This window comes from Mustela erminea, chromosome 13, assembly GCF_009829155.1.
Source record: "Mustela erminea isolate mMusErm1 chromosome 13, mMusErm1.Pri, whole genome shotgun sequence".
Classification (NCBI taxonomy): Eukaryota; Metazoa; Chordata; class Mammalia; order Carnivora; family Mustelidae; genus Mustela; species Mustela erminea.
This window is the reverse complement of record NC_045626.1, coordinates 38,521,603-38,547,677: the sequence shown is the minus strand read 5'-3', so window position 1 is coordinate 38,547,677 and position 26,075 is coordinate 38,521,603. Positions and strand designations below refer to the sequence as shown.

Here is a 26,075-nt window from a genome sequence, read left to right as displayed (position 1 = left end):
AAATAAATATGTGATACTGCCATTAAATGCAGTTTTGTACTTACTGAAAATATTGCCTACAAATCACAACATTACAGGGGGTAAGTTTGTAAAAAGTTACTGTTAATTGTAATAAACATTATTATCTTGGAGCTAACCATTTGTAAACATGAGTCATCTGAAAATACTGTTGGTCAGCATGTTTAATATCTGGCTGTGACTGTACAGAACAATTTGGAAATGTTTAATAATATGTTTTATTATTTATTTCAGCTGAGAGCACAGAATAATTATCCAATTCTATATGTTTATTTATAGTATAATGAGAATTTTAACATGACCACAGTAGTTTCATGATGATTGACACAACATAAAGAAAGGATTTATTTTTGATGTTAGGAGAAGTATTATGGTCAATATAATCTGGTAGAAGTTAATAAATAAGACCTCACACTGTGTTTTTATAATATTAATGACAGAGTTAATGACAAACATTTTCAAAGGTTGGTAGATAATTAGGTTCAGTACATCGTCCAGCAGAGATTGCTTTGGGCTTAAAATTTGAAATCTGCCACAACATAACAATAAACACTGAGGTCTGATAAATTTCTATAGTTTGAACATAGGTATCTCAATGCTTTGTTTGATGAGCTGAATATTCTCTGTAGTGGTTGGTTGGTTTACACAGAAGATAGGGAGCTTAATGATGGTATGATGCTAAAGAGACAGAAGTTAATTTTAATAGGTAATTAGTATTTATCCCAGCATTCCAAATATTTGTTCTAAGTCATTTAAATACAAATATTCTAAACTTACTGACTAAGCAAACACCAAAAGACGATTTATTAACCAAATTATTTTATAATTCATATGCATGTATGGAAATAATCTGTATCATAGAACATTCATATTCCATTAAATACTGTGATATGTGGTTATATTTGTGTATATCTCTCCATTGTGTAGACTAAAAACAGGTGGCCTGCCTTTTTTTAATATGATTAACTCTGTTCTGATGCACCACATATAGGAGTTTTTGCTTGCAAATCAGTGTAGACTGGTCAGTTTCTGTTGCAATACAAAAACAGACTTTGTCAGGTCATTCAAAGGGAAACCATCAGCCTGGATCTCAAAAGTCTTGGAACAAACTAGTAGCTTTTAAATAACATTATAATCCAAAAAGTTTGAAAAGTTCTTTCCAAGTATTTAAACAAGAGATATGTGCAAGTATGTTTGATTATCTTCTTTCCAAATTGTATCTTTGGGAAAATTGTTTTAAGTGAATAATCTGGTTCATATTGTTAATTTGAGATTGAAATCCGTTTCCAAAAATGAAAATTTTTTGTTTAAACTTTAATACATAAACACAATGACAGTAAAATGACATGCTTTTTTCCAACTAATATTGGTAAGAGACAAAAACCAAAGTTACTGAAATATTGTGAAAGTAAAATGTGGTGATGAATACTAAAATCCTACTCAAGATTGGTAATTCTACATGAAATCCCTCATGCAATATCTTCAACCATGTTTAGAATTACTAAATGATTGCTTTGTCTTGTAACCCCAGATAAAATTGTAGTAGCTGGATTGAAATAATAGTCCCAAGAAGTTTTTCCTCCCAGTGTTCACCTTCCTTTCCAATGTGACTTTGTAGCATCCATCATCAAACAATAGACCTTAACCCCTTGTTTCTTGACTCTGGGCTGGTCCTATGTCCTGCTTTGGCCAATAAAATACAACAAATGGTAGTGTGCCAGTTTTGAGCCTTGGCCTCAAGAAGCCTTGTGAGCTTCTGTTCCTTCTCCCAAGCCACTAGATCAAAGCTACTGGAAAACTACGGAAGACATCATGGTGCAGAAATGAATCAGCCCAGTTTTCCCAGCCAAGGCCATAGGCCTGTGAAAGATGAAACCCCAAACTCAAGCAAAATTAGTTGCTTGAGTTGCTTGTGGCTTATTGCAGATGTATGAGTGAGCCATCCTGAGCCCACCTGAGATTAGCAGAACTATCCAGCACACTCCTGCATAAGTGAGGTAAAATGAATGTGTATGATGCTATATGCACTTGCCTTTTTTTATTGGTTATTATAGAGCATTAATGCGACAATTGGCAACTTGACCATCAATGAACTACAAAGACTATTGTCCAGCATTAAAGTACTCAAGACAAAATTCTATACCAAGGATTGGCAAATGCTTTCTATAAAGGGCCAGATAGTAAAAAATGTTAGGTTTTGTGGGCCTTGTGCAAACTGTGTTCATAGTCCTCTTTGTTTCTTTTTTTTTTTTCTCTCTTTTCTCTTTTTTCTTTTCTTTTTCTTTCTTTCTTTTTTTTTTTTTTTTTACAAGTCTTTACAAATGTGAAAACATTTGTAGCATTTCGGCTGTATAAAAAGGGCTGCTGTCCAAATTTGGCCCATGGGCTGTAATTTGCTGACTTCTCTTCTGTATCATACAAAGACATGATATTGCTAACAAATGCCAATTAAAGATGTTGGGTTTCAGAATGCAAAGTAATGCAATAAAATCTAATACAATTACAAGATAGAATTATCAAATATTTTTAATTTTTAATTTTGTGTTATCTTCAAGAGGTGCTGGTAAAATTTTAATAACTAGCTCTTGTTATCAACTAAACAGCTTCAAGCAATCAGTGGAGTAGAGTTGAGATGTATGTGATTGACTCACATAAGAGCTGGCTTTGTTGTACTACCTGTACATTGTATTGCCTATAGTTTATTTCAGTAGTAATTATAAAAGAAATTAATTATAATCCAGACAGGGGTTTTCCTTAAACTGACTTACTCCTTTCATTTACTCACTTTCATGGTCCCAGTAAGGTTTGATTGTGTGACCCGTTGTCATGAAGAAGACTACTATCTTTGTAGCTGCCTTGTATTTACTGATGACCTAGTTTCAGAGAAAATCACTTAATGGTAAACTTACTTTTCTTGTCTTGATCACCTTCAATGTTAGAACAGGAAATTGTCTTTTCAGGCATGGTTATTTACAATATTTCAAAACCTAATTAGAAAGAAAAATCTTTAAATATCACGAATCAATAGTAGTATATATTTAAATTCACTAAAAATTGCCAATTCAAGAACTGAGAGTGTCAGGATGGGTTTCTAACATAGGATATATAAAAATCAGTACTAAATTATGTTAAGAGTGTAAGGAAATCCAACAGTGTACTCTTCTTCCCATGAGAGCTATAATGATCCTTTTTGGGAACACCAAATATAAAAATCCTCACTAAAAAGGAATCATAGATCCTCTGCTTTTCTGGTAACTTAAACAGACATCTGGCCTGGAAACTAGATTTTTTTTTTTAGCATTTATCATTGTAACTGTGGACTCTAAGCCCCGTGGAGATTCTAGAATCAATGATGTTTCATTTCTTATGATAAAGTTAAACCTTACCATTATCTTTACTTTTTCTCAGTTCTTTTTTTAAACATTTTATTATGGAAAAAGTCAAATATATACACAGGTGTGAGAAAACAGAATGGATCTCAAAGTGGCCTTCAACCAGTTTCAACTAGTGGTCAATCTGAATTCTGTATACTTACCCACTGCCCTGTCTGACCTACCTGATCAGAGTCATAATCAAATGTCATAGTATTGCATTTGTAAGTATTTCAAGAATTCTTTTAAACATAGCAATAATACCAATAATATAATGAAGACTGCTAATAATACTGTCTTAATATCACTAAACATGCAGTCAGTGTTTACATTTCTTTTGTCTTGTATTTTTTCCTGTTTTTTTAAAAGTTTTCAGAATAGTGATATAAGTATAACATTCAACTGAAATGTCTTTTAATTCTCTTTGTAAGTGCTCACTTTAATTCTCGTTGTGAGGTTTCTTTTGTCTACAATTTATCAGTGTGGAAATAAAATAGTTTGTCCTATAGAGTTTTGACATTGCTGACAATATCCCTATATTTAACATGTTACTCTGCTGTAATTCCTATGAATTGATATTTATTAGAAATTTAAGCTACTGAATGGAAAGATAGTAATTCTATAACATAGAATAGCTTTTAGGGAAGAGTGCTATGAAAGAAAACCATGAATCCCAAGTCCAGTGCTCCTTTGAATAAGCCAATCTACTTCATCAAGACCAACTTATGAAAGGAACAGAAGCTATAGAAAAGTCCATAATTAAATTTGACTTCATATCAACATTTAATTTTTTTAATTCAGTGAAGCTTATAGTTAAAACATGGAATCATTTTCTATACAAAATTACAGGAAAAATATAAGAAAATTGTTATAGTAATGTAGAAATGGGTAACTTGGAAAGTGCTCTTACAAATTACTACTAACAAAAATATGGTTTACAAATTACTACTAACAAAAATATGGTTATAACATATTTTTAAATCTTCATGAAAGTATCTGAGAACAAGGTAATAATAAAAATCTATCGCCCTCTACCCGCAAGGACGACGAGAAGCCCCAGTTCAGATGTATCTTCTCCCTCTTTATTTCCGCAAGTCTACACACTTATATACGTTTACATGACCAATCAGCAATCAGGATACAGGAGAGAGCGAATCAGGCTGTGCACCTAAATGAACAACTTTGCTAGCAACCAATGCTGTTTACTTCCTCTATGGCGTTCCGCTTAGTCTTACGAGGCAGTCCTAACCTGGCAACTAGCCAGGCGCCATCTTTTAATGGCGGAGGCTGCCCTAGCCAGGGGCCTTCCTCTGACAAAAATCTGGTCCAAGACGTGGTAGAACACAGAAGTCCACAGAGATGAGACCAACATGTAAGGCCACTTTTCCCAAGGGCAATATCTGATGTGAGAGAGGCTGCTGAGAGTCTAGGCAATACTTTAACAGCCACACAATCTTTGGAAACAAAAAAATAGAATCCAAATTCTGTGAAGAATTTGAAAAATTGACCCATTCCTATGATTGAAACCTCAGAACTCTAAATCTTAAGGAACAAAATGAAACAGAAGACTACCCATAGACTGAAGCCCAGTCACAGATCATTTGGGTGACTCAGAATCTCTCACAAGGAAAGTGAATTTAAGGTGATTCTTGCCCAACACAAAGTCAAAAGTAAACCCCCACACAGTGACTAGATAATAGAAATCACCAAAAAAGGAAAGATAACAGACTCTGACCCAAAGGTACTCTAGGTAATGAAGTTACCAGATATAAACCACCTAAATATGCTTAACATATTTATAAATATAATATCAAATTTTAAAATTTCAGACATAAAATTTTACAAATTGATACTGCAGATTTCAAAAAAAGTCTCTAAAACATGAACTGCAAACTGCTATATCTGCGATTCTAAACTGAGTGATAAACTAAAAGTGGATGTGATAAGGCTGAAGAAAGAATTAATAAAGCAAGTTCAGAAAAAAATGAACTTGAATGAAGCATACAATAATAAAAAGATGGAAAATACAGAAGCAAGCATAAAAGTCAATGCTCTTGATCTCTACTTTCAGAAAGCTGGAGCGGGTGTCCTATCCCTATTCCGTCCCCTAAGTACAACATGAGCTAGGTTATCAGAGCTGGAGTGGGTTCCACTTAGAGAAAAATCAATAGAGAATTTGATTCTTTCAATAGGTGTATGAGGAGGAGTAGAGGACTAAGAATGAAATGGTAGGTAAGGGGAAATGTTAATTTCAGGCTAAAAAAGTTTAGACATCAATTGTTTCAAATCCTATTTCTTTTTAAACTCTATTTCTCTCTTTTGAAAGATATCACCTCCTACTTCAGAGAGAAAATAGAAGGAATTTGATTTGAACTCTAATTTTCCATCACCAAACCCACAAACTAAACACATCTGTGCCTTTCATGGCCTCCTTCTGTTCTGACAATGTGGGAGTATCCCTCTACTGGTTTCTCTTATCCCTCCGCTTGTGCTGGAGAGTTCATAACATCCTCCCTCTTGATTTATTATTTCCAATTACAATTTCAAAATTCTTATCTTACTAGAACTCTCTTTTATGCTATCTTCTAAATCAATTGTGTACCTTGGCATTCATGAAGCCACACATTTCTCGGTTTAACCCCCTCCCAATGAATAGAAATGCCTTTCTTTCCATAGTTATGATTCCTTATGAAAGCCACTTCATCAGAACATACCCTTCACTCTGTCCACTTAAGATGCTTTATTTTTTCAAATGACTCATTACTACTTAACATGGTAATATATTTTTATAATCTTTTCCTTTGTTTTCTCTTTTCTCAGAACTCAAAATCTATGTTGTTCACTGCTATAGTTCTATCATCTGTAACAGCAACATTAAATAGAACTTTCTACAGTGATGAAAATCTTCTAAATCTGTGCTATCCAAAATAGGCATTATATTAGCCACCTGATCACTTGAAATCACTATTGATCACTTGAAATCTAATTTAACCCAGGAATTAATTTTTTATTTTATTTTAATTAATTTAAATTTGATTTGTCACATATGGCTATGTGCTACAGTATTGGACAGCACAGATCTATCACAGTGCCTGTCACCTTGGAGGGGTTCAGCAGGTCACATCTTGTTGAGAATGAAAAAATTCATGGATTAAAAAAATGTATGAAAGAATAAAACACCTGCAATCAGTTTATAGTTACAGATTTGGCATAGGACTGTCAACTTCCCTTCCAACTATTCAAGCTTTCTGGCATCTTCTGGCAAAAGCTACGTTTTGGGTTATAATTTTTGTTTATTTCCATACTTGAATAGCATGTTACACATACAATTCTTTTTATTTCATCACATTAAGCTATCATCTCATCAAATTACTATATTCCTCAAATTTTTTTGCTTCCCCATTGCTAAAACAAAATTTCTGAGCTATTTATCTTTATAGACAGAAGACCCTCTCACTTTACCCATTTCCCCTCATGATTTTATTTGTAATTATTTTAAATATTTTTATTATCAAATATTACATAGCACCATAAAATAAAACCCCTTGTATTCTACAATACAGACTAAGAAATAAGTAGTTAACAATAGCATTCAAATTTCATTGTATTATTCAATGGTCAAATTTCACTTCCTCCTTCACCAAAAGTTACATACATCAAAATTAGAATCCCTGTAGTTTCAGGCTTTTTTATTATATATCTCAAAATAATACACTATATAGAATTGATTCAGTTTTACAACTTTAAATAAATATACTCTACAAATCATTCTATAGATTTTTTATTGTTTAGTACATTTTGAGATTTATCTGTGGTTTTATAAATAGCTTTTTTCATTCTCTCACTGCTGTAACATTCCGTTGTTTTATTATACCATTCTCCTATTGATGAATATTTCAGTTGTTCATTCTGGGTTGTGGTTTGGGGTTTGTTTTTTTTTGTTTGTTTGTTTTTAAACTTCCATTATTGTAGATAGAGTCCTTTGTTACTAATTTATTATAAGAATCTTCTCCCAGTTTATTTCAGTGTTTTTATTTGGAAATATATTTATTTTAAATGGAAATAAACATATAAATCATTTTGGATCACCCATGTTCCAAACCCACAAACAATATAAAAAGCAGTATTTAGACAGTTTAGAAGCTCATCCCCAATGCCCACAAAAACTAAAGCCTTAAAGAAAATGATAGTACCATAGACGCTTCTAAAACTTAGTAAATTGTATCTATATACTTCATCTCTTTAGGTGCTGTTTTTCTTTCTTTTTTTTTTCTTTTTAAAGAATGCAAAGAGAGAGAGCAGAAACTGGGGTTGGCTGGGGCGGGGTGGGGGGGGGGCAGAGGGAAAGGGAGAAGCAAACTCCCTGGAGGTCATGACTTGGGGCAGAAGGCAGAGGCTTAATCCACGGAGCCACCCAGGTGCCCCAAGATGCTGTTTCTTTTTATCTGTGTTATTTTCATGGCTTTAATAAGGCTATGAAATTAATGTACCACTTTCCTGTTCTTCCATATCCTCATGAAAATGTTAAGCAACTTTAGGCTATCTTAAAGCATCTCAGTAGCCATGATTCCCTCACACATTCTTTTCAGTAATCAGTGTAGACATACTGATAGTCTTCCAATAATTGTGGAAAACATATTTTTTTGTTTATTTGTAGTGGCTTTATCTATAGTTCACCTGATTTATTTTATCATAATTTAAATATACCCAATAATAGTTATAAGTCTGCATTCTCTTCACAGAGAAGATTTTAAAAAGTCTGACAATGGGAGATACTTAATAAACTGTTGGAATATTAAAAAAAAATTTACTTACTTTTCCCAGTTTTTCACCCCATAATATAAGTGAGATTTCAAACTTATTTGAAGTTATGATTCAAATACAAATTATGTCAGAGTCTATCTAGATAACTTCCAAACCCTAAACAGGTTAAACAAAGCTAATAAAGAGCACAGAGTACAAATCCAAACTATCAAGTAAGGAGGAAATAGGAATCAGAGTCAGCATCCTGGCCAAGGTCAGTAATCAGAGATTTGATATTAACAGAGCAGAGGAAGACCAACCACGATTGAGACTACTGACCTAAAATGTCTAAAGCAGATTGCTTTATTGGTTCTTCTTTGTTGCAGATGAGAAAACTCAGTTTAAGCAAAAATAAGTAAAAATAAATAAGTGAATAAATAAATAAACGCACAAAAAGAAATAATATAACATAAAATTGAGTATTTATGGGAAAGATAGTAGTGAATTTGTCGGAAATACCGGTAGTCCAGCCATAACAGAAGCAGGAATACAAAGACTTAGTTGCCATCAACATTCTCCTGTCTTGGCCTCAAGTAGTCTTTTCATACTCATTCTAGTTTTTTTCCTACAACCTGACTTTTTCTGTATTTCAGAAATCTCTGCTGACACCTCCTGAGATTTCTATCGTAGAGCTTCAGCCATCAAAGTGATGTTGACTCTTTCTCAAATTTGAATTCCATTATCTCTTGGGGTATTTTAATTAGCCTTACTTGGACCAAGTGCCTATTTGACCCTTTCAATCATTGCTGCGAAGTCAGGATATTATTATTGTCCTCACTTAAGTCCGTTCTCTATTCCTGCCCACATTATGGTCAGGAGTGAGGCTATTGTCTGTTATCATAAGCTATCCTCACTATAATGTTGCCAATGGTGGGGTAAGGGAGAAGATAGGGAAATAAGTCTAATCAGATATCCCCAGAGGCTTTATTCCAAAATGACAGGCTTACTAACAGGATGTGGTTCTACATGGAAGAATATTTTGGCAGTCATGCAGAAATGCTTCTGAAAATTCTAGTTTTTCCAACAGTGAACAAAGCTATGTTGTGAGGTAGAAAGCATTTTATCAATAACAGTGACTATGGAGAAACTATAAAATAGTTTATTAAGTGTTATATAAGAAGGATTTGGAAAATCTAAGAGACTGGATACTGGACTGAATTATCTTCTAAGATCCATTTTAATATTTGATAATGCTTGATTCATTTCATTTTAGCCATTCACTTATTCCTTTAGCGGTTTTTAGCTTATATCTTGTCACTGTACTATTTGTGTAGGATACAAAAGAATAAGACATCTCTGCCTTCAAAGTACTCACCCATTTGAGTTGTATTATATGTTTTTTAGTAACATCAAGGAATTTTAGCAAACGTCTAAAAATTACATGTCCATGAGACAATAAAAATATTCCTTGGTATCGTCCTGCCACCCCATTGCCTTTACCACACATTCCATATTCTAGTCATACCAGTCATCAAAATAAGACATACACTTCTGTGCTGCCATTGCCTTGCACATTCTTTTTATTCTTCCTTTCCTTAGGTATGTAATATCATGTCTCCTTTTACTTGTTACCACAAAACAAATTTACTTACTCCTCTCTATACTTTATTATGACTTAAGTATCATATTGCACTTATCATAGTTTCCTAAATAACTGTGCATGTGTTCTTTTTCCCCACTGAATTATAAGACGTGAGAGAAGAATAATGTTCTCTTATTTTTTATAATCAAAGTACAACAGAGTAAGAAACTCAAAACACTGATTGTAATAAGATGAAGATAGTGAATAGTGGGAAATTTTTGAATTTTGATTCATAAAAAATAAAAGTTAGAGTTATTGTTAATAAAACAAAACAAAATAATTGACATTAATTATATATGTGTGTATATATTTATAATGAGCTTAAAGACAACATTTGCTTGTAAAGTAGCATAATCTTGCCTTAAATATGGAAAAGATTCATATTTATAATAAACTATAGGTCAATATTCCAATCACACTTTCTAGGAAAAACTTTTTAATTTTCAATATATGATTAGTATGGTCATTCTTTTTTATTAAGGTATAATTAATGTAAAATGTAATATTAGCTTCAGGTGTACCACATATCGATTCAGCAGTTTTGTACATTACTCATTGATTACCATGATAACTGTAGTCACCACCTGTCTCCTGTAATGTTCTTACAATATTATTGACTGTATTCCCCATGCTGTACCTTTCATCTCTGTGACTGACTTATAATATGTGGGATCTAAAAATCAAAATGAACAAACAGAGAAATAAAAACAAGCAAATGAAAAGCCAGACTCTTAAAAACAGAAAACTGCTTCAGAGTTTGCCAGAGGGGAGGTAGGTGAGGCAATGGGTGAAATAGATAAGGTGGATTAATAGGTACAAATGTCCAGTTTTGGAATAAATAAGTCACAAAGATGTACTCTTTATGTTCATTCTGGACAACCGTTTTCAAAGTTATTTCAAGAAACAATGAAAAAAAGTTTGTCAAATAAAGGTCACCCATTAAAAACAGACTATCACAATGAGCATGAATTTATCAAATATTGACTTTCATTTTAACCCAAATTCCAAAATTTTAAAAATCCTATAATAGAAAATTTATAATACCACAGTAATAATAGAAAAAAGAATAAACCCTGCCAAGTGTGTTGATTCCTCAACATCTTTTTTACAAGGCATTTTTTCCACATCTTTCTCACACATATCTAAAATAATTTCTTTTATAAGTCTTTTAACTCTATCCTCTGATTCTTAATCTCTTCTCTCTTTCTTTAATGAAGTTCTATTGACTTTATATTATGTTTGTATTACATCCAATAGATTAGCATTAAGGTGCATTAAATATTACATCTCATGGTTTTACTAAAGCCAAATACATCTTCGGGAAGATAAGATATCATCTTTCTCTACAAATCAAATTAGAACTGAAAAAGTCCACTTCCACATACATATTCACAGAGTAATCTCATACCGTATTCTGAATTTGTCTAAGAGATGAGCCTTTCACCTTCTGGTAATTACTTCAGACATAAAGAACGACGAGCAAGTCAAATCAGCTTTGATGATGTTAAATTATTTCATAGGTCAATATCATGTACTAAGTTACTATTTCACCTCTAAGTCACATCAAATGACTTTACAGTGAGTGTCCTGAGAAACATTTACATTTGCTGACAAAATATAAAGTACTTAAATCATTTATATTCAAGGGCTACTTTATGTTTGAAATGTAAAATAACAAATCCTTATAAATTTGAAACTTTAAAATTCTCATGGAAGAAATACTTTAATTAAAATATATTATGCCAGGGGTGCCTGGGTGGCTCAATCTCTTAAGTGTCTGCCTTAGGTTTAGGTCATGATCCCAGGGTTCTGGGATTGAGTCCCATCTTAGGTTCCATGCTCAGTGGGAACCTGCTTCTCTCTCTCTCTTAGCAATAACCCCCCCACCCGCCCCTCACTCCTGCTCTCTCTCACTATCTCCGTCTTTCTCAGATAAATAAAATCTTTTTAAAAAAAAAAAGACAAGAAAATACTATATCATTTTAGTATGAGTTACCCTTCGGTCTTGAAGAAATGTGCCTTTTCATTTTACTTTTTTAAGAATGTCAACTATTTATTGAACACTTCTATTTCTGATAGAGATGTTAGAGGATATATGAAAATTAAAAAATTTTTAAAAATTAAAATTAAAAAAATTTTAAATAAGATAAAGAAAGAAAGCCCCTGCACACCAAAAGTTTCAGTTTATTTAGAGATACTACTACTACATGAAATAGCGAGAGGAGTCTTGACCCAAAGAAATAAAAAATGATAGCTTGAACTTAAAACATTCCTCATTTACCTTTACTTCCACAACAACCTATGAGGTAGGTAGGATTACGGCCCCTGTTTTGCAAAGGAGACTTGAAATCAGAGAGGTTAAGTACATTGTAGAACTGGATTTAGCCTTGCAATCTATCACCATGCTGTTCTGCTATAGAAAGACCAGGGAAGTATTATAGCCAGTGTTCATAGGGTGAAATAAAAGAAAGAAAAGAGTTATTGGGACATTACAGTGTGCCATTTTGTACAGTAACTCTTTAAAATAAGAACAAAATGTGCAATATTTCCCAATCATTTGTTAAATGTAAACTTGATTTTAACGGAAACGGGGAGATGATTACAAAGTCTCTGTTTGAGACTGTAGAATTAGGCTCAAAGTCAAATAGATTCAAAGCTTAAATATAAAAGAAAAAACAAACAGCTAGAGGAAACTTTACATAAAAATGAGAAAGGTTCCTGAGCATAACACCAAAAAATACATCAAGTTCTAGAGCTATGACTCCATAAAAGTTTAAAGCTATCCAACCATTTTTTTTTAAAGATTTTATTTATTTATTTGACACAGAGAGAGAAATCACAAGTAGGCAGAGAGGCAGGCAGAGAGAGAGGAGGAAGCAGGCTCCCCACCAAGCAGAGAGCCAGATGCTGGGCTCGATCCCAGGTCCCTGAGACCATGACCTGAGCTGAAGGCAGAGGCTTAACCCACTGAGGCACCCAGCTGCCCCTATCCAACCATTTTTTAAAAAAATCTCTCAAATCAGGAAGAAATTTTTAAGATGTGGGTAACAAAATGTTCCTGGCTTAATGTATAAAGTTACAAAAAATTGGTGAGAAAAAAATGAGCAAAGAATTGGAACTGACTATCCCTAGACAACCCCCACATACAAACACACACCCTTGGGAGAAAGAGAGCATGATATAGAAAAAGTATGCAGTCTTCAGTAATTAATATGATAAAACTTATTTGCATAAGTTATAATACAGTTAAGTAATGGAAAAATCAATTTATTACATAGCAAAAGGTAATACAGACGTGCAAACTGCAAAAGAATGTCCGTATTGTGAATGGATATATTACTTGAAATGAGGGGAGAGAAGATAATATATGATAGAAATAAGCTACATCTCTCTTTAGTAAAGGAAACCACAGTTTTAATCTAAAAAGGGACCTCTTTAAATCAGGGAACCATACTTAATGAAATAGAAAATATAAAGAAAAATCACTTTTACCTAAAAATTCTTTTTATTCAGGTAACCATGTTATAAATCATTTATCTTTATTAGTCATGTAAACTAGAGGATGCAGAACATTTGTAACCTACAGAACCAAAGAACTTATTTGTTAACAAAAATAAGCTTAAATTTTGAGATTGCTTCAATGTTATAGTTAAGATTATATGTGCTGTTCTGCTATAATTCTATGTAAAAAGATAAACACCTGGTAAATTTTTTTCTTTTCCACCTAAAATGTAAACTTTGTTTTTCAATACTTTTGGTATAAATATAGATAATTATGAATGTATAACCACACTAATGTATATATTATGAATAAGGGTAAATTTCTTGCTGAACTGGTGGGATAGACTACCAAGTTGGAATTTAGTTGATTCAGAGGAAAGTTTTAATGTGGTATTCTTTACAGGGCTAAGCTGTAGACTAAGATCCAGGCTTCTATAGCAATGAAGTATATTGGTAGTGGGAAAAGTTGTTTTAATGGAATTATAAGTTTTACTTAGGAATGGCAGTAATATATTTCTTCAACACTAATGTTAGTATTAACTTTTCACGCCTCCCCCCCTCCACACACACCCCAATACAACATTTGTAGGTGTATATACCAGTGAGGGGTCTTCTTCCTAATTTTATACACTCTAGGATCCTCAGAAACAAAGAAACAAATCTCTTTTTAAAAACAATTCTGATAACTCATTTAAGAAGGACTGAACCTAGCAATAAGGAACACATTATCTCCATGCTGTTTCTATCTATAATTCATTTATGATACTTTACTAAGAGAAACCGTAAAATATTTTGAAAATTGTTTGCCTTTTCCCATTGATTTAATTACTTTTTTAAAGATCGCAACAAGCAGCAGCCTTGAAATTTTTCAAACCTATTGTCTATTAAGGAACTAAATGTTAAGACAACTCATTTACATTGACTAATGTGGTATTAAGGTACATAAAATATGACCTTTCCACAGGTTTATTTATTGCTTTATAAGAAAAACTCATAAACTATTCTGAGGTTATATTTGAATAATGAAGAAACTACTCAGTGTGAGTTCACCTTCGATTAGAAATTTTAACAACACTCACCAAGATCTCTTTATTTTTTTAATGCAATACTGTCCATTCTGCCTGTCATTTTTATGAACCTTGTAGGGTTTAAATTTGGATAATCTGAGAGGAATCCTGAGTATTCACATAGGAGATACTTTAAAAATTCTACTGAGAACTGAGTTTTCTGCATTTGCGAAAGAATTATCCATACATTGGCAGGGGGCCTCCAGAGTATATCTGATTTTTATTTATCCAGATTCCCTAAATGATCTTCCCCAAAATGCAACTACTGCATTAATGCAAAGCATATGTTTCTAAATAAGAAAGAATTCTAGTTCATATGAGCTACCAAGTTAAAATTTAATAAAAACCGAAAGACTAACTCTTCCTTGAATATGACCTCGGCAAAAGGTCATTTTCCCCCCTCCTATAGTTCTTCAAACATGAAATTGAAAACAGGTAGTGCGCTGCTGCCTCTCACCCCTTCACCCACTACTCACTCAGTGTTTCTCTTCTTAGGTTCTTTACCCGAGCCCAGTAAGTCATCTGAAGGAAAAGAAAATATGAAACTAAAACTAATCATAAAATAAAGAATAGGGTGAAACTTGACAATGAAGCTTTATTTCCTTCTAACTACAGCTTTAAGCTGTTAGTTGAAAAAATTTAATAAAATACTGAGGTTTCCTATTACATGTTTCATTCTAAACAGTAATGCACCTTAATAGCTTCCCACTCCATGGCTGGCTAATAATTCAACATAAGCAATTTCTTTTTATGGAAAGGTATACTTTCCTATACTTTTGAAAAAGAAAACCAAACTGGATGTCCCTATGAGGTTATCATTATGCAATGGGAAAAAGAAGTAATTATTTTATTAATGATGCCATTTTTGAAAGATTTTAAAATATAAACATTTGGATTTTTAAAATTACTATGATTAAGCAAAGATCTCAATACAAGCATTACTTATTTATATTTTCTAGGAATTATATAATTTTTACCATGAAATGATTTAAATTGTTAATGTTCAGTATAGATCTCAACATTCATCCAGTGGTATGGATCTTGAAAAATATTAAATCACACTGGAAAATCAAGATTTCCTCTAATTTCCTTTCCTGTTGTTCTTAAATTATCGGTTAAAAGAACCACTTTTTGTCTGCTACAAGACAAACCAAAGATATAAATAAAAATAAATAAATAAATAATAGCACCCAGTAAGAAGTCTGTGTTTAGTGAAATAACAGACAAATAGAGAGCAAATGTGTAACCATCTGGAGAATAAGAAAATCAAAAGTAATAAGCAGCATTCAGAATTTATTATAAAGAAATTATGCCAAGAGCTTCTTACTGCAGTTTTCTATGGAAATGTTCAAATTAGTGGATAAAGAAGTACATTATATACAACATATTTGGACCTCACTGATATCATTTTATACATAATCTCATATCATAATATTTGCTAAGTAATCTAAATTAGCTTGGCTATAAATGCTGTCATACTGATTGAAAATTTGCTATCACACTACAAACAGCCAGTCATAATAAATGACACAGCTTGGTGGAATTGTCTGGAGCCAGAGGGATATGATATTGGGTCATCTTTGACAGTGTATTACAAAATGCAAAGAAATTAATAAGTCTAAAAGCAACTGAAATACCAAACACATACAAAATAGAGGGTAGAAAAGAGAGGAGACATAATGTAAACTAAATAGGTCAAATAAACTGGCAGAAGTTCATCATCACCTTAAGGAGGGGTATAAAGTGGGATCCAGAATGGCTCCCATCATCATCAGAAGTATAGTTCTGACAATTCCACTCGCATTTGCTACTTCAGAATCTAGATGGAGAAGGAAGAGGAAGAAGAGGGAAAAAAATAAAATGTTCTTTTCCACTGTTTGAATCAGGATGTCCCCTAAATATCAGCATTTCAGAAATCAGATTGCATTACTAGCTGGCATTTTCCTGCTGCATCTTTGTTTTCAGAGATTATTTGTTTTCTCTTTGAAGCCACAGTGCTTGGCATGTATTAAGTAGTCAGAAATTTTCTTGAATGGAATTTCTGAACTCTGTGTAACAGAACATCTCTAGAATCTTAGTTTGAGATGGTGATAATGGAGCATAAAGGAAAGTTCTGGGCCTGTTTTCTAAAGCTGTACTATCCTAGACTAAAGACACTAGCCATCCTAAATTTTAAAATTAAAAATTCCATTCTTTGGCTATACTAGCCCCCTTCAAGGCCTCAGTAACCACAGGTAGCTTAGTGGTCACACATTCTGGGACAGTTTTATCACTGTAGAGAAGTATCTCAGCAACATTTTCTGGAGTGTGTCAGTAGCATATGATAATTTTCCATACATATTTTCCAAACTCCATATTCATTTATTCACTCAGAAAATATTTATTGAATATACATTATATGGTAGTCACTGAAGACACAAAAATAAACAAGACCCCTTTTTAACCATTTAGAATCTTTTGTGGGAAGACATTAGTGAATAAGTCACAATCCAGTGCCATGCCGGAGGATTAATTGGAGGAGAGCATAATTTGAGGCCAAAAATGATCAAGAAGAAGACTACTAATCAAGGTATTTTTAAAATTAATCCAGAGGAAATAAAAATGGAGAGAAGAAGAAAGAACCAAAAGATATTTAATAGGAACAAACTGCATTATTTGGTAAGAAATCAGACATGGTAACAGCGAAGGAAGAGTCTAGAGTAACTACCGTTGCTGGCAAGAGGGAGTGGGTAGATGGCAATGCCATTATCTTCATTTTGGTCTATGTGAGGAACTGGTAGGATTAGAGGAAAGATGACTATTTTAAATTTATATATGAGTGCTTTTTAATGTTAAATGTGTGTCTACTATTCATGAGAAAATTTGAGAAGAGCTAGTTTTTTCAGTATTATCATTTTGGAGCTGATCATTTGATGAGATCACACAACAAAGGAAGGAATCTTGACGAAGCCAGAAAATTAATGACATTAACAATTTCTAGAAAATGTGCAGGGAAAACGGGAATGAATGTGGTCATACAAACCAAGAGTTTCAAGAAGGAGCCAACAACCTAAAGATCTTTAAAAAGTTACACAATAAGACAAAAACTAGGGTGGGGGGGAAAGTCCATTTAATGTGGCAATAGGTTAATGCGACATTAAATGACAGTAGCAGAATTTAAGCAGCAAGAAGCCCAGGAGTGAATGAATGAGGAAGAAGAAAAGACATGAGTCAACCACTCTTTCCAGAGAACAAACAAATACAGGATGGAAAGAGCTGTACAGGAAGTGATATGTAGATACAATATTTATTTGTTTGCTACTTCTATTGTGGAAAAGGCTTGAGCATTTAGTTTAAAAGTTGCCATGTCCATCGGCTATGCATATAATGGGTTCATTTTAGCTTGTTTGGATTAATTGCAGCTTATCTCCAGAGTTACTGACCCTTGGCCAACACTATGGAATGCATTAACTAAGGATAAATGATGTTTTTAAATGACGGGTCTGTGAGTTGTTTCAGAGCAGCATATATCATCAGCCTGCCAGCACTGTTTAATAATAATAATTGGATTTATAATTGCATCTAATTTTGACAGAGCCTAGGAGAGGGGAGCTTTCAAAGTAAAAGCTGGAAACATAGCTAGAATATGTATATATGAGGAATTCGATACAGGAGATCTCCACCATGGGAAGATTTGGCTTTCCTGCTTACAGAGGTACGTCAAATGCACAGCAGTAGTGGTTACAGACCTGTCTGCACAGAAATGGGAGAATAGAGGAATCTGTGCCTAAGATCTCTGGACACTTTTCTTGCATATTTTCTGCTGTTTATGTGCTATATATTTTGCCTGTAATAAAATTGTTCAGAGAGCACAAACTGAGTAAACGGAGTTCCATAAGCAGTGGAACACTAGAGGGATTAACACATAATTAACCCTGGCTAATATAATGTCACTAGCAAAAATACTCAGCTTCCTTCGGTCTTTCAAAGAATTTGTCGCAAGTGTGATTTGGGGGCTCAACAATTACAATTACTGAGGATAGATTTCTCTTCAAGGAAAAAATATATACTTCACTTGCACAAAACAAATTTAAAAGAAAAATAATTGTCCAGTTTGTCTGTGAGACATCTTATTAATCATCAGCGATATTTAGTTTATCTATAAATAACTGGTCATCATGTAAAGTATTTCATTAGCTTATTAAGAGAAGCAGTCCATTTTAGGTACTCATGCCCTCTTGTTAGTAGTCTTCCACTGCCTTTTCAACCATTTCTTCACACCTCCACCTTCACTATGTCATTTCACATGCCCAGACCTCTCGTCCATTTTGTTGGCTGTGGGTAAATCCAAAGTTTTTACAGTATCCTAATAGTATATTAAATCCCTTCATTGCACACTGAAAAGTCTTTTTTTTAATTTAATTTAACTTTTTTTTCAGTGTTCCAAAATTTACTGTTTATGCAGCACACCCAGGCTCCATGCAATACGTGCCCTCCTAATACCCACCACCAGGCTCACCCTCACCCCCCACCCCTCCAAAAGCCTCAGTTTTGTTTCTCAGTGTCCACAGTCTCTCATGGTTTGTCTCCCATCCCGGCTCACATAAGTACCCAGGAAAAAAAGCCAGATAGTAATGTTCACAGATATAGACTAAGAGTGATGAAAGTAGATTATCAGTTTAATCAAGTGCCAAGGAACATAGCTTTTAAGTCAGTAAAATATGGGATTAAGTTCTGGATGGGCTCCTTACCATCTACATGACCTTGAGAAGACTACTTCGTGTATTTAAGCATCAGTCTCCTCCTCTGGAAAATGGTGAAAATGATAATGTCTCAAAGTGTCGTGAGAAGATTAGATATACGGCAAAGTGTTTAGTTCACTGACCAGTGTATAATAACTGCTTAATAAATAGCCATGATTTAAATTCAGTGAATGAGAGTTCACTAAGAAATTATATGGTCATGAATACAATACTTAAACTATCCAAATCTGTCCATATCTCAGTTTTCTAATATAAGGGTAAAATTAAGTTTACCTAACTGAATTTCTGTGAACATTGAGAGACTGAATATACAGATGGACAAGGGCCAAACCATATGTAAAAATAGAATTCTAACCCACCAGAATTCTCTACACCAACCAGCCCAGGAAGCCAAACCACAACCTCTATAGTAATCTTCCCAGAACAATCAGGACTTTGTTAGTTACTGCCGGCTTCCCTAATATTTGCCTGTACTTCCAACTCAGGACCAACCAGAGAAAGCCAAATAAGCTCCTCAAACCAATCATATAGGATGTCCCGCTCCTAGTTAACCCATCTCCAGCTTCCCCATGTCAACAAAGTCCAGGGCATACCTAAAGTCCTCTCTCTCCCCCTTTTTTTATTTTTTCATTTGAAGACTTTCCCACTTTCTTGTCTCCCTTTGCATTTCTGCCCTACACAAACGATGGCGGCTGACTCCTTGCTATTGCAACCTCTCAACAAATAGGCTCCATTTATTTTCATTTGGGTGGTTTTTGTATCCATAGCATTATAACTGAGGTTAAAAGTTCAGCACCAATTTTGAAATTCCATATATTTATTAGTGTTATTATAGTGCAGAAAACAGACATCATGATCATTAAGGCTCAACCATGCAACCATCTGCTTGTGGAAGTACTACTTTTCCACCAGGCACATAATCCAAAACTTGCGATCAATCCAGTTCTCTGTCTTACATCATTCCCACAACGCAAATTCTTCACCCACTCTGAGTATTCCAGTTGCCTACTCTCCCTGCTTTTCCTTTCTTACCATACATCTTCTGCTTTCCATTTTGTCGAGATTCCAATGTCTAGCATTTTAGCAATTCTTTAGTCAATATTCTCATTAACCTTGTTTTGTAGGTAAACTCTGGGTAGACAAATATTGTTTTTATTTTTTTCCCCAGAAGCTCTCCTTTTAAGAGAAAGAGAGTTCCTTTCTTTTAAGAAATTATTTGCCCACTCCATCTACATGGTTCGATAAATTGCTGTCAATCCTATTAGTCCTAACCCCAACATGAATGCTTTAGGGACAGTCAGGTAAACCAATTGCAGTCAAGGAGTCTCATCCCTGGCGTTTCTAGATTTTCTTGTTAGGCTGGGAATTTATGAGTCCAGAGCTCTTGGAAATCAAGTTATAGTTTAGTGGAATAAACTTGTGTGAGAATGAAGTCCATAGTAGAAAGGAAAAAGAAAGTGTATGACACTTACTGCCTTAGGGAATGGAGAAGAAAGAACAAACTCTGAGGTTGTAGTGACAGGTTAGTTGAGTCTGAGGTTATGTTGAATCTGAAGCAAGAGCAGAACAGACAGGCTGAATTGAGTGTAAGACGTGTGGTAGTTACCAACATAACGGGACTTCACCCAGGGAAAATTGGTAGGTTATGGTTCAAACTCATAGCTTTGGCAGCTCTGGAAATTAGCTGGATATGATTAATAATAAAATCTTAAGAATGCAATAATAAAATGAGAAGTATTATATATTGAGGCTAGAAATGCACTTGTCTCACATACAAATGTCTAAAGATAATTCAAAATAAACCAACAGCTCAAAATCCTTTAGGTTGTGGGCATTTGGATGCATTTCATAGTTAGCCATTCATTTGTCTGAGTTCTTAACCTTGTTAAGTGGTGTCCTAAACCCTATTTGCCAAATAGGACCCAGAAATGACTTGAGGGGGAAAAGGCGTGGAAGGACAGGGAGGGATGTTAGGCAGTTAGGCATGAGTGAGGAGGGATGAAGCAGGTGCTGGCCACACCCTCAGTGCCCAGCCACACCTTCAGAGACACCTCTAAGGGCCAAAAAACAGGGAAGGACTAGCTATAGAGCTGGGTCAAAAGCCACAAGGGGACTTCTTTTTTTTTTTTTTTTTTTAAAGATTTTATTTATTTGACACACAGAGACCACAAGTAGGCAGAGAGGCAGGCAGAGAGAGAGAGAGAGGAGGAAGCAGGCTCCCTGATGCGGGGCTCGATCCCAGGACCCCTGGGATCATAACCTGAGCTGAAGGCAGAGGCTTTAACCCACTGAGCCACCCAGGCGCCCCCCACAAGGGGGCTTCTAAGAGCCGAACATGTGTACATAGAGTGCAACGTATCCTTAAGTACCTTTAAGGTAACAAAAGGTCATTAGACACTCATAAATATACAATACATAAATGAATACAATTATAACAGAATGAATCATGGGTAGGTGCATGCGCAGGAGCCAAAATGTTACATAACCACCAGCTGTCAGTCAAAAATGTCAATCAAAACAAAATTTACATAGGCAAAAAGCAGGCTTAAAAGGATGCCTCTAGATCTTCTGGGTGCCATTGCTACTCTTGTTCAAGCACTGGCCTGCGTTCACTCTTGAAAGTGTGTGACGGGGCGCTTGGGTGGCTCAGTGGGTTAAGGCCTCTGCCTTCTGCTCAGGTCATGATCCCAGGTCCTGGGATTGAGCCCCGTGTTGGGCTTTCTGCTCCTTGGAGAGCCTGCCTCCTCCTCTCTCTCTGCCGGCCTCTCTGCCTACTTGTGATCTCTGTCTGTCAAATAAATAAATACATAAATCTTAAAAAAAAAAAAAAAAAGAGAGAGAGAGAGAAAAGAAAGTGTGTTATACTCCACTACTCAATGAACTCCCCATTCTGGTCTTGGGTCTCCAATTCTGAGGTGCCTCTGGGACAAGAACCAAGTTACCCAGTAACAGGGATAGCTTTAGAATGTTACACTTGGGTCAAGATGTCCAGACAGCTCATGCAATAGTAAGTAGGCCTGGGAAGTTACCAAATCAATTCACAAATACTTATTGAGCATCCAGTGTCAAAGAAATAGAAAATGCTTTGAACTGGAAGTGAGAAAGAGGTCTCCTGAGTCTGAAGTTGGCTAATTCTCAGTCCTTGGTTAAGTCATGTATCAGCTGTGTGCCTCATTTTCCTCATCTGCAGAGAGGAAGTGTTATTGTGGGTCATCTTACTTGGGGTGCTATAGAACAAATAAAATTCCCAGCCTCTGCCCTAAGTAGGTGTGCAGTATTAGAGAAGACACTTGAAAAATAAAATATCAAAAGAAGAAAAATAGCAATTCAAAATAATAATAATACATGAACCACCACAAGGAGGCCTTATAAGCAAAATAAAAGGTAGAAATAATTATTAAAAGAATGAGAACCTAGGGATGCCCTTCTAGACAACGTGAAGTACAGCTGGGCGGCCAGTGGAGGGAGACTTTACATCCCTAACCCACGCCACGGGGATTTTTCTCAAACTCCCCGAGTGACAGCCTTGCCTCCGCCTCCCGGAAGGGATTGATTAAGGAACTGACCGGAATGGGGGTGTAACTCAGGGCACAGGCGCCCCAGGGTACGGGGCTCTGGCTGCTGCGGGTGGGAGCCGTGCAGGCCGCCAGAGGAATGCGCAGCCCCGGACTCACCGGCTCCGCCCGTCTCCCAGCGCCGCTTCTGCGCACCCCGCCGGCTCCGCGGCGCCCGCGGCCGAGGCCCTCGGGGTCGGTTACCCGGCATCCAGGCAACCGCGGAGCGGAGGCAAGGGCCCCGGACTTCTGGGCTCGAGCTCGTTGGGCCTCCCGGGCAGGTAATGAGTCTGCCCGGCGTTTCCGCCCTAGACCAGCCCGCCTGGGGCTCCGAGCTCTAGTCCTCCCGTGAGCCGCCCCCTCCGCGCTCGTTTCCTTCTGTAACCAACGTGCCCCGCAAAACTCCCATTTCCCTTTACTGAAGAGGAATTGGGTGGGCACCAGTCAACGCCTTTCCTACAGTATTTATTACTGTAGGAGCATCAAAATCAGAGCATCAAAGATTTATTGAATTCCAAGACAGGAGAACTTTAATTCTTACTCTCAATTTTTCTGTTACCTTCAGTATTATTTCTATTAAAGGGAAGCCTTCCAGTGTCTGTTTTCTTGCCCTTTATTACAATGCAAGAAAGACTGTAAGTGCCAACCTCGGTTTGTTTTGATTGTTGGTCTTAAGGTGATCTGAGTATTGAAAAACCTGAACAAACTATTAGGGAGGAAAGGAAAACTTTTCTTTGTGTCTGGAGATTGAGGTGGGGAAAATGATGAATTCAAGCCATTTGTGTAAGGGTCTATTTTTAAGAAAAAACAATTTTTGAAGTATGGTAGGTCCATCTCACGAAATATTAAGTTGCACAAAATATATGTCTAAACTTTGTTTCCTCTTCAATGACTATGTATACTGTGACATGAAATAGGCTTTAAAGACACTGGGGGGACATCAGCAGCCTTCTTGGATGAAACCAACTGATAAACTACAGATAGTTAAAAACATAACATCAGAATAAGAATTAGTATTCTCACACAGATCATATTTCCAGGCAACACTGGGAACAGGCAAAGGCCTGCCAGGGTTAAATAATCAAAATCTATTACTTTAAGAGTCTATTCAATTAGTAATCCTTTACAGTGGTGGGAAATCGGCAAGGCCGTACCTGGAAGAAGATCATTCCAGCCAAAGAAATAAAAAATTAAGAGTCTTAATCTTAAGTTAATAAATGCAGAAGTAGAGCTCTTTTTGTAATTAAATAAAAAATAGACTCCAGAATGCACTCTCCACTTTCCCGTCTCCTTCCATTAATTATTTAAATTTGACATATTAGCGATACAATGCTAAATTTAATCCAGATGAATCATTTACATACCAGTAAATATATATTCATAAGGGTTCAGAGTTTCTAAATGGATATATTAAAAGAACACCTGGATTTTTCTCCCAAAACAAAACTTTACCTACTAGAAATCTCATTTTTGACAATTTTCTCTTCATTGATTAGAACTCATTGATAATTGCTATACACCTATTACAGACAGAATTCTGAGATAAGTCCCAAGGGCAAGATTGTCGCTGACACTCAAATAGGTCAGAAATCAGACACTGTAAAATTAAATCAATACCAGATCAATTATAAATAATAACACATAGATAAGTTCATCTTATTAGCAAATAGAAAAACAGATTTTCTACAAAAATAGAACAAGCAGAAATAACAGATTTTTCTATAGCAACAATAAAAGACAAAGACCAGAATGACATATGTAGAAGAAATAGATCAAATAAAAATACATTCCCTGTAAAACTGTCATTCAAGAATGAGAGGAAAAAAAACCCCAAAACACCTGTATTTTGAAAGAGCAAGGAGTTTACCATTAGTAGACCCATACTAGATGTAGTTTAGGAAGAAAGAAAATAGTAAAGATACTGTAGAGATATGTGGTTAAATCTCAACAGTCTTCAACTCTATGAAAACATGTCAAATATAAATTTGTCCTCCAATTGTTCTTGGCTTTCTCTTCTTAATCAGCCCATATCTAATTAGTTCTTAAGACCTGTGAATGCTACTGTTTTAATTTATCTCTGACAGTGTTCGACCATTTCATGAATTAGATTTAACAACAGAGTTCTTTGAGCCCCTTGTTTTACTAACACCAGAATTATTTAGAGCTGCTTTTATATTAAATAAATGCATACCACACCTGCCATAGAGAATTAGCTGAATCCTTCTATTTATTGATAACAATGTTTTATTAAGATGGACCAGCAGGGTCCTAAGCAGGCAATTGGAACCAGTATCTAATTATATCTGAGAAAGTGGCATGCTATCAATTTCTCTAAATTAAAAGTTATTTTGTTTGGCAAGACATTCTCCAAAATTCAATTTGTTTACATCAAATCACTTTTTACCGCAACTTGATTCAGTTATTATAAGTAATTCACACTGATGTACAACGAGAAAGTAAGAAAGCATCTAATGTTTTTCTATAATGACATATGATTTAAAATATTTCAAGATTAAAACCATTTTGCCCTATCATCAACACTGTAGAATTTGGAGGATATTCAGTGTAGAATATTCATATGCTAAATATTATCTTTACAGCTTTCTACAGAAAATCTTCTGTGCTTCTAAGTACTAAACATTCCTACAGATATCATTGTCGCCACGCTCTATAAGGTTGTAGTCAGTTATCCAGGCAAGAGCCCCCTGAGTTTTCATTATAAGATTCCATTTATCTCATCTTCTTGTCATAAAGCATCAGTCCACATACTTTATATGGAATACATGCAATTCAGTACTTCATCAGCAAAGACAACCTCACAGTTTCTCTAAGCAGTTTTATCAAAGTTTGCCTAAAAAGGCACTGTTTACAAACTATATGTTTTGTTTATTTATTTATATATTTATTTATCTGACAGAGACACAGCGAGAGAGGGACCACAAGCAGGGGGAGTGGGAGAGGGAGAAGCAGGCTTCCCGCTGAGCAGGGAGCCCCATGTGGAACTTGATCCCAGGACCCTGAGATCACGACCATGACCTGAGCTGAAGGTCAACATTATGTAAACAGACACTTAATGACTGAGCCACCCAGGCATCCCAACTTATGTTGTTTTAAAGATGTAGAGTTTGAAGCCTTTCCTCTGTGGTTTCAGATATTTTCCTGAATCAGATGTAACCAACATCACCTTTCCTAGTTGAACTTTATTAGCTTTCCATGTAATGGGTTGATTTTTTATAATTAACATTATTCTTTCCATATTTATCAAAGGGTACTTTGATTAAAAAGGTATAGGAAATGTCCTACAACATTAATGGTGGGAAATATTATCTATCAAATCACTCAATGAATCTACACAAAGTTAGGTGAGATAATTAAAGAAGTCTGTGTGTGTGTGTGTGTGTGTGTGAGAGAGAGAGAGAGAGAGAGACTGAATAGGT

At 35.1% G+C, this 26,075-nt stretch overlaps 1 protein-coding gene across 7 annotated transcripts in view; it reads right to left on the bottom strand.

Moving 5' to 3' along the window:
• Positions 1 to 22,970, bottom strand: part of CCDC178 (coiled-coil domain containing 178) — a 452,006-nt gene extending 429,036 nt beyond the window's left edge. For 2 of the 7 annotated variants that reach the window (XM_032311010.1, XM_032311011.1), the window contains exon 1: positions 22,759 to 22,968. In XM_032311010.1, coding sequence (XP_032166901.1) covers positions 22,759 to 22,849 — 91 coding nt within the window. In that variant the 5' untranslated portion in view covers positions 22,850 to 22,968. Of the gene's footprint in view, positions 1 to 2,927; positions 3,006 to 14,818; positions 14,865 to 16,067; positions 16,162 to 20,556; positions 20,580 to 22,758 lie in introns of those variants that run through there. The other 5 variants (XM_032311007.1, XM_032311006.1, XM_032311008.1 and 2 more) reach the window with 5 other exon arrangements.
• Between the last annotated feature and the right edge of the window lie 3,105 nt (positions 22,971 to 26,075).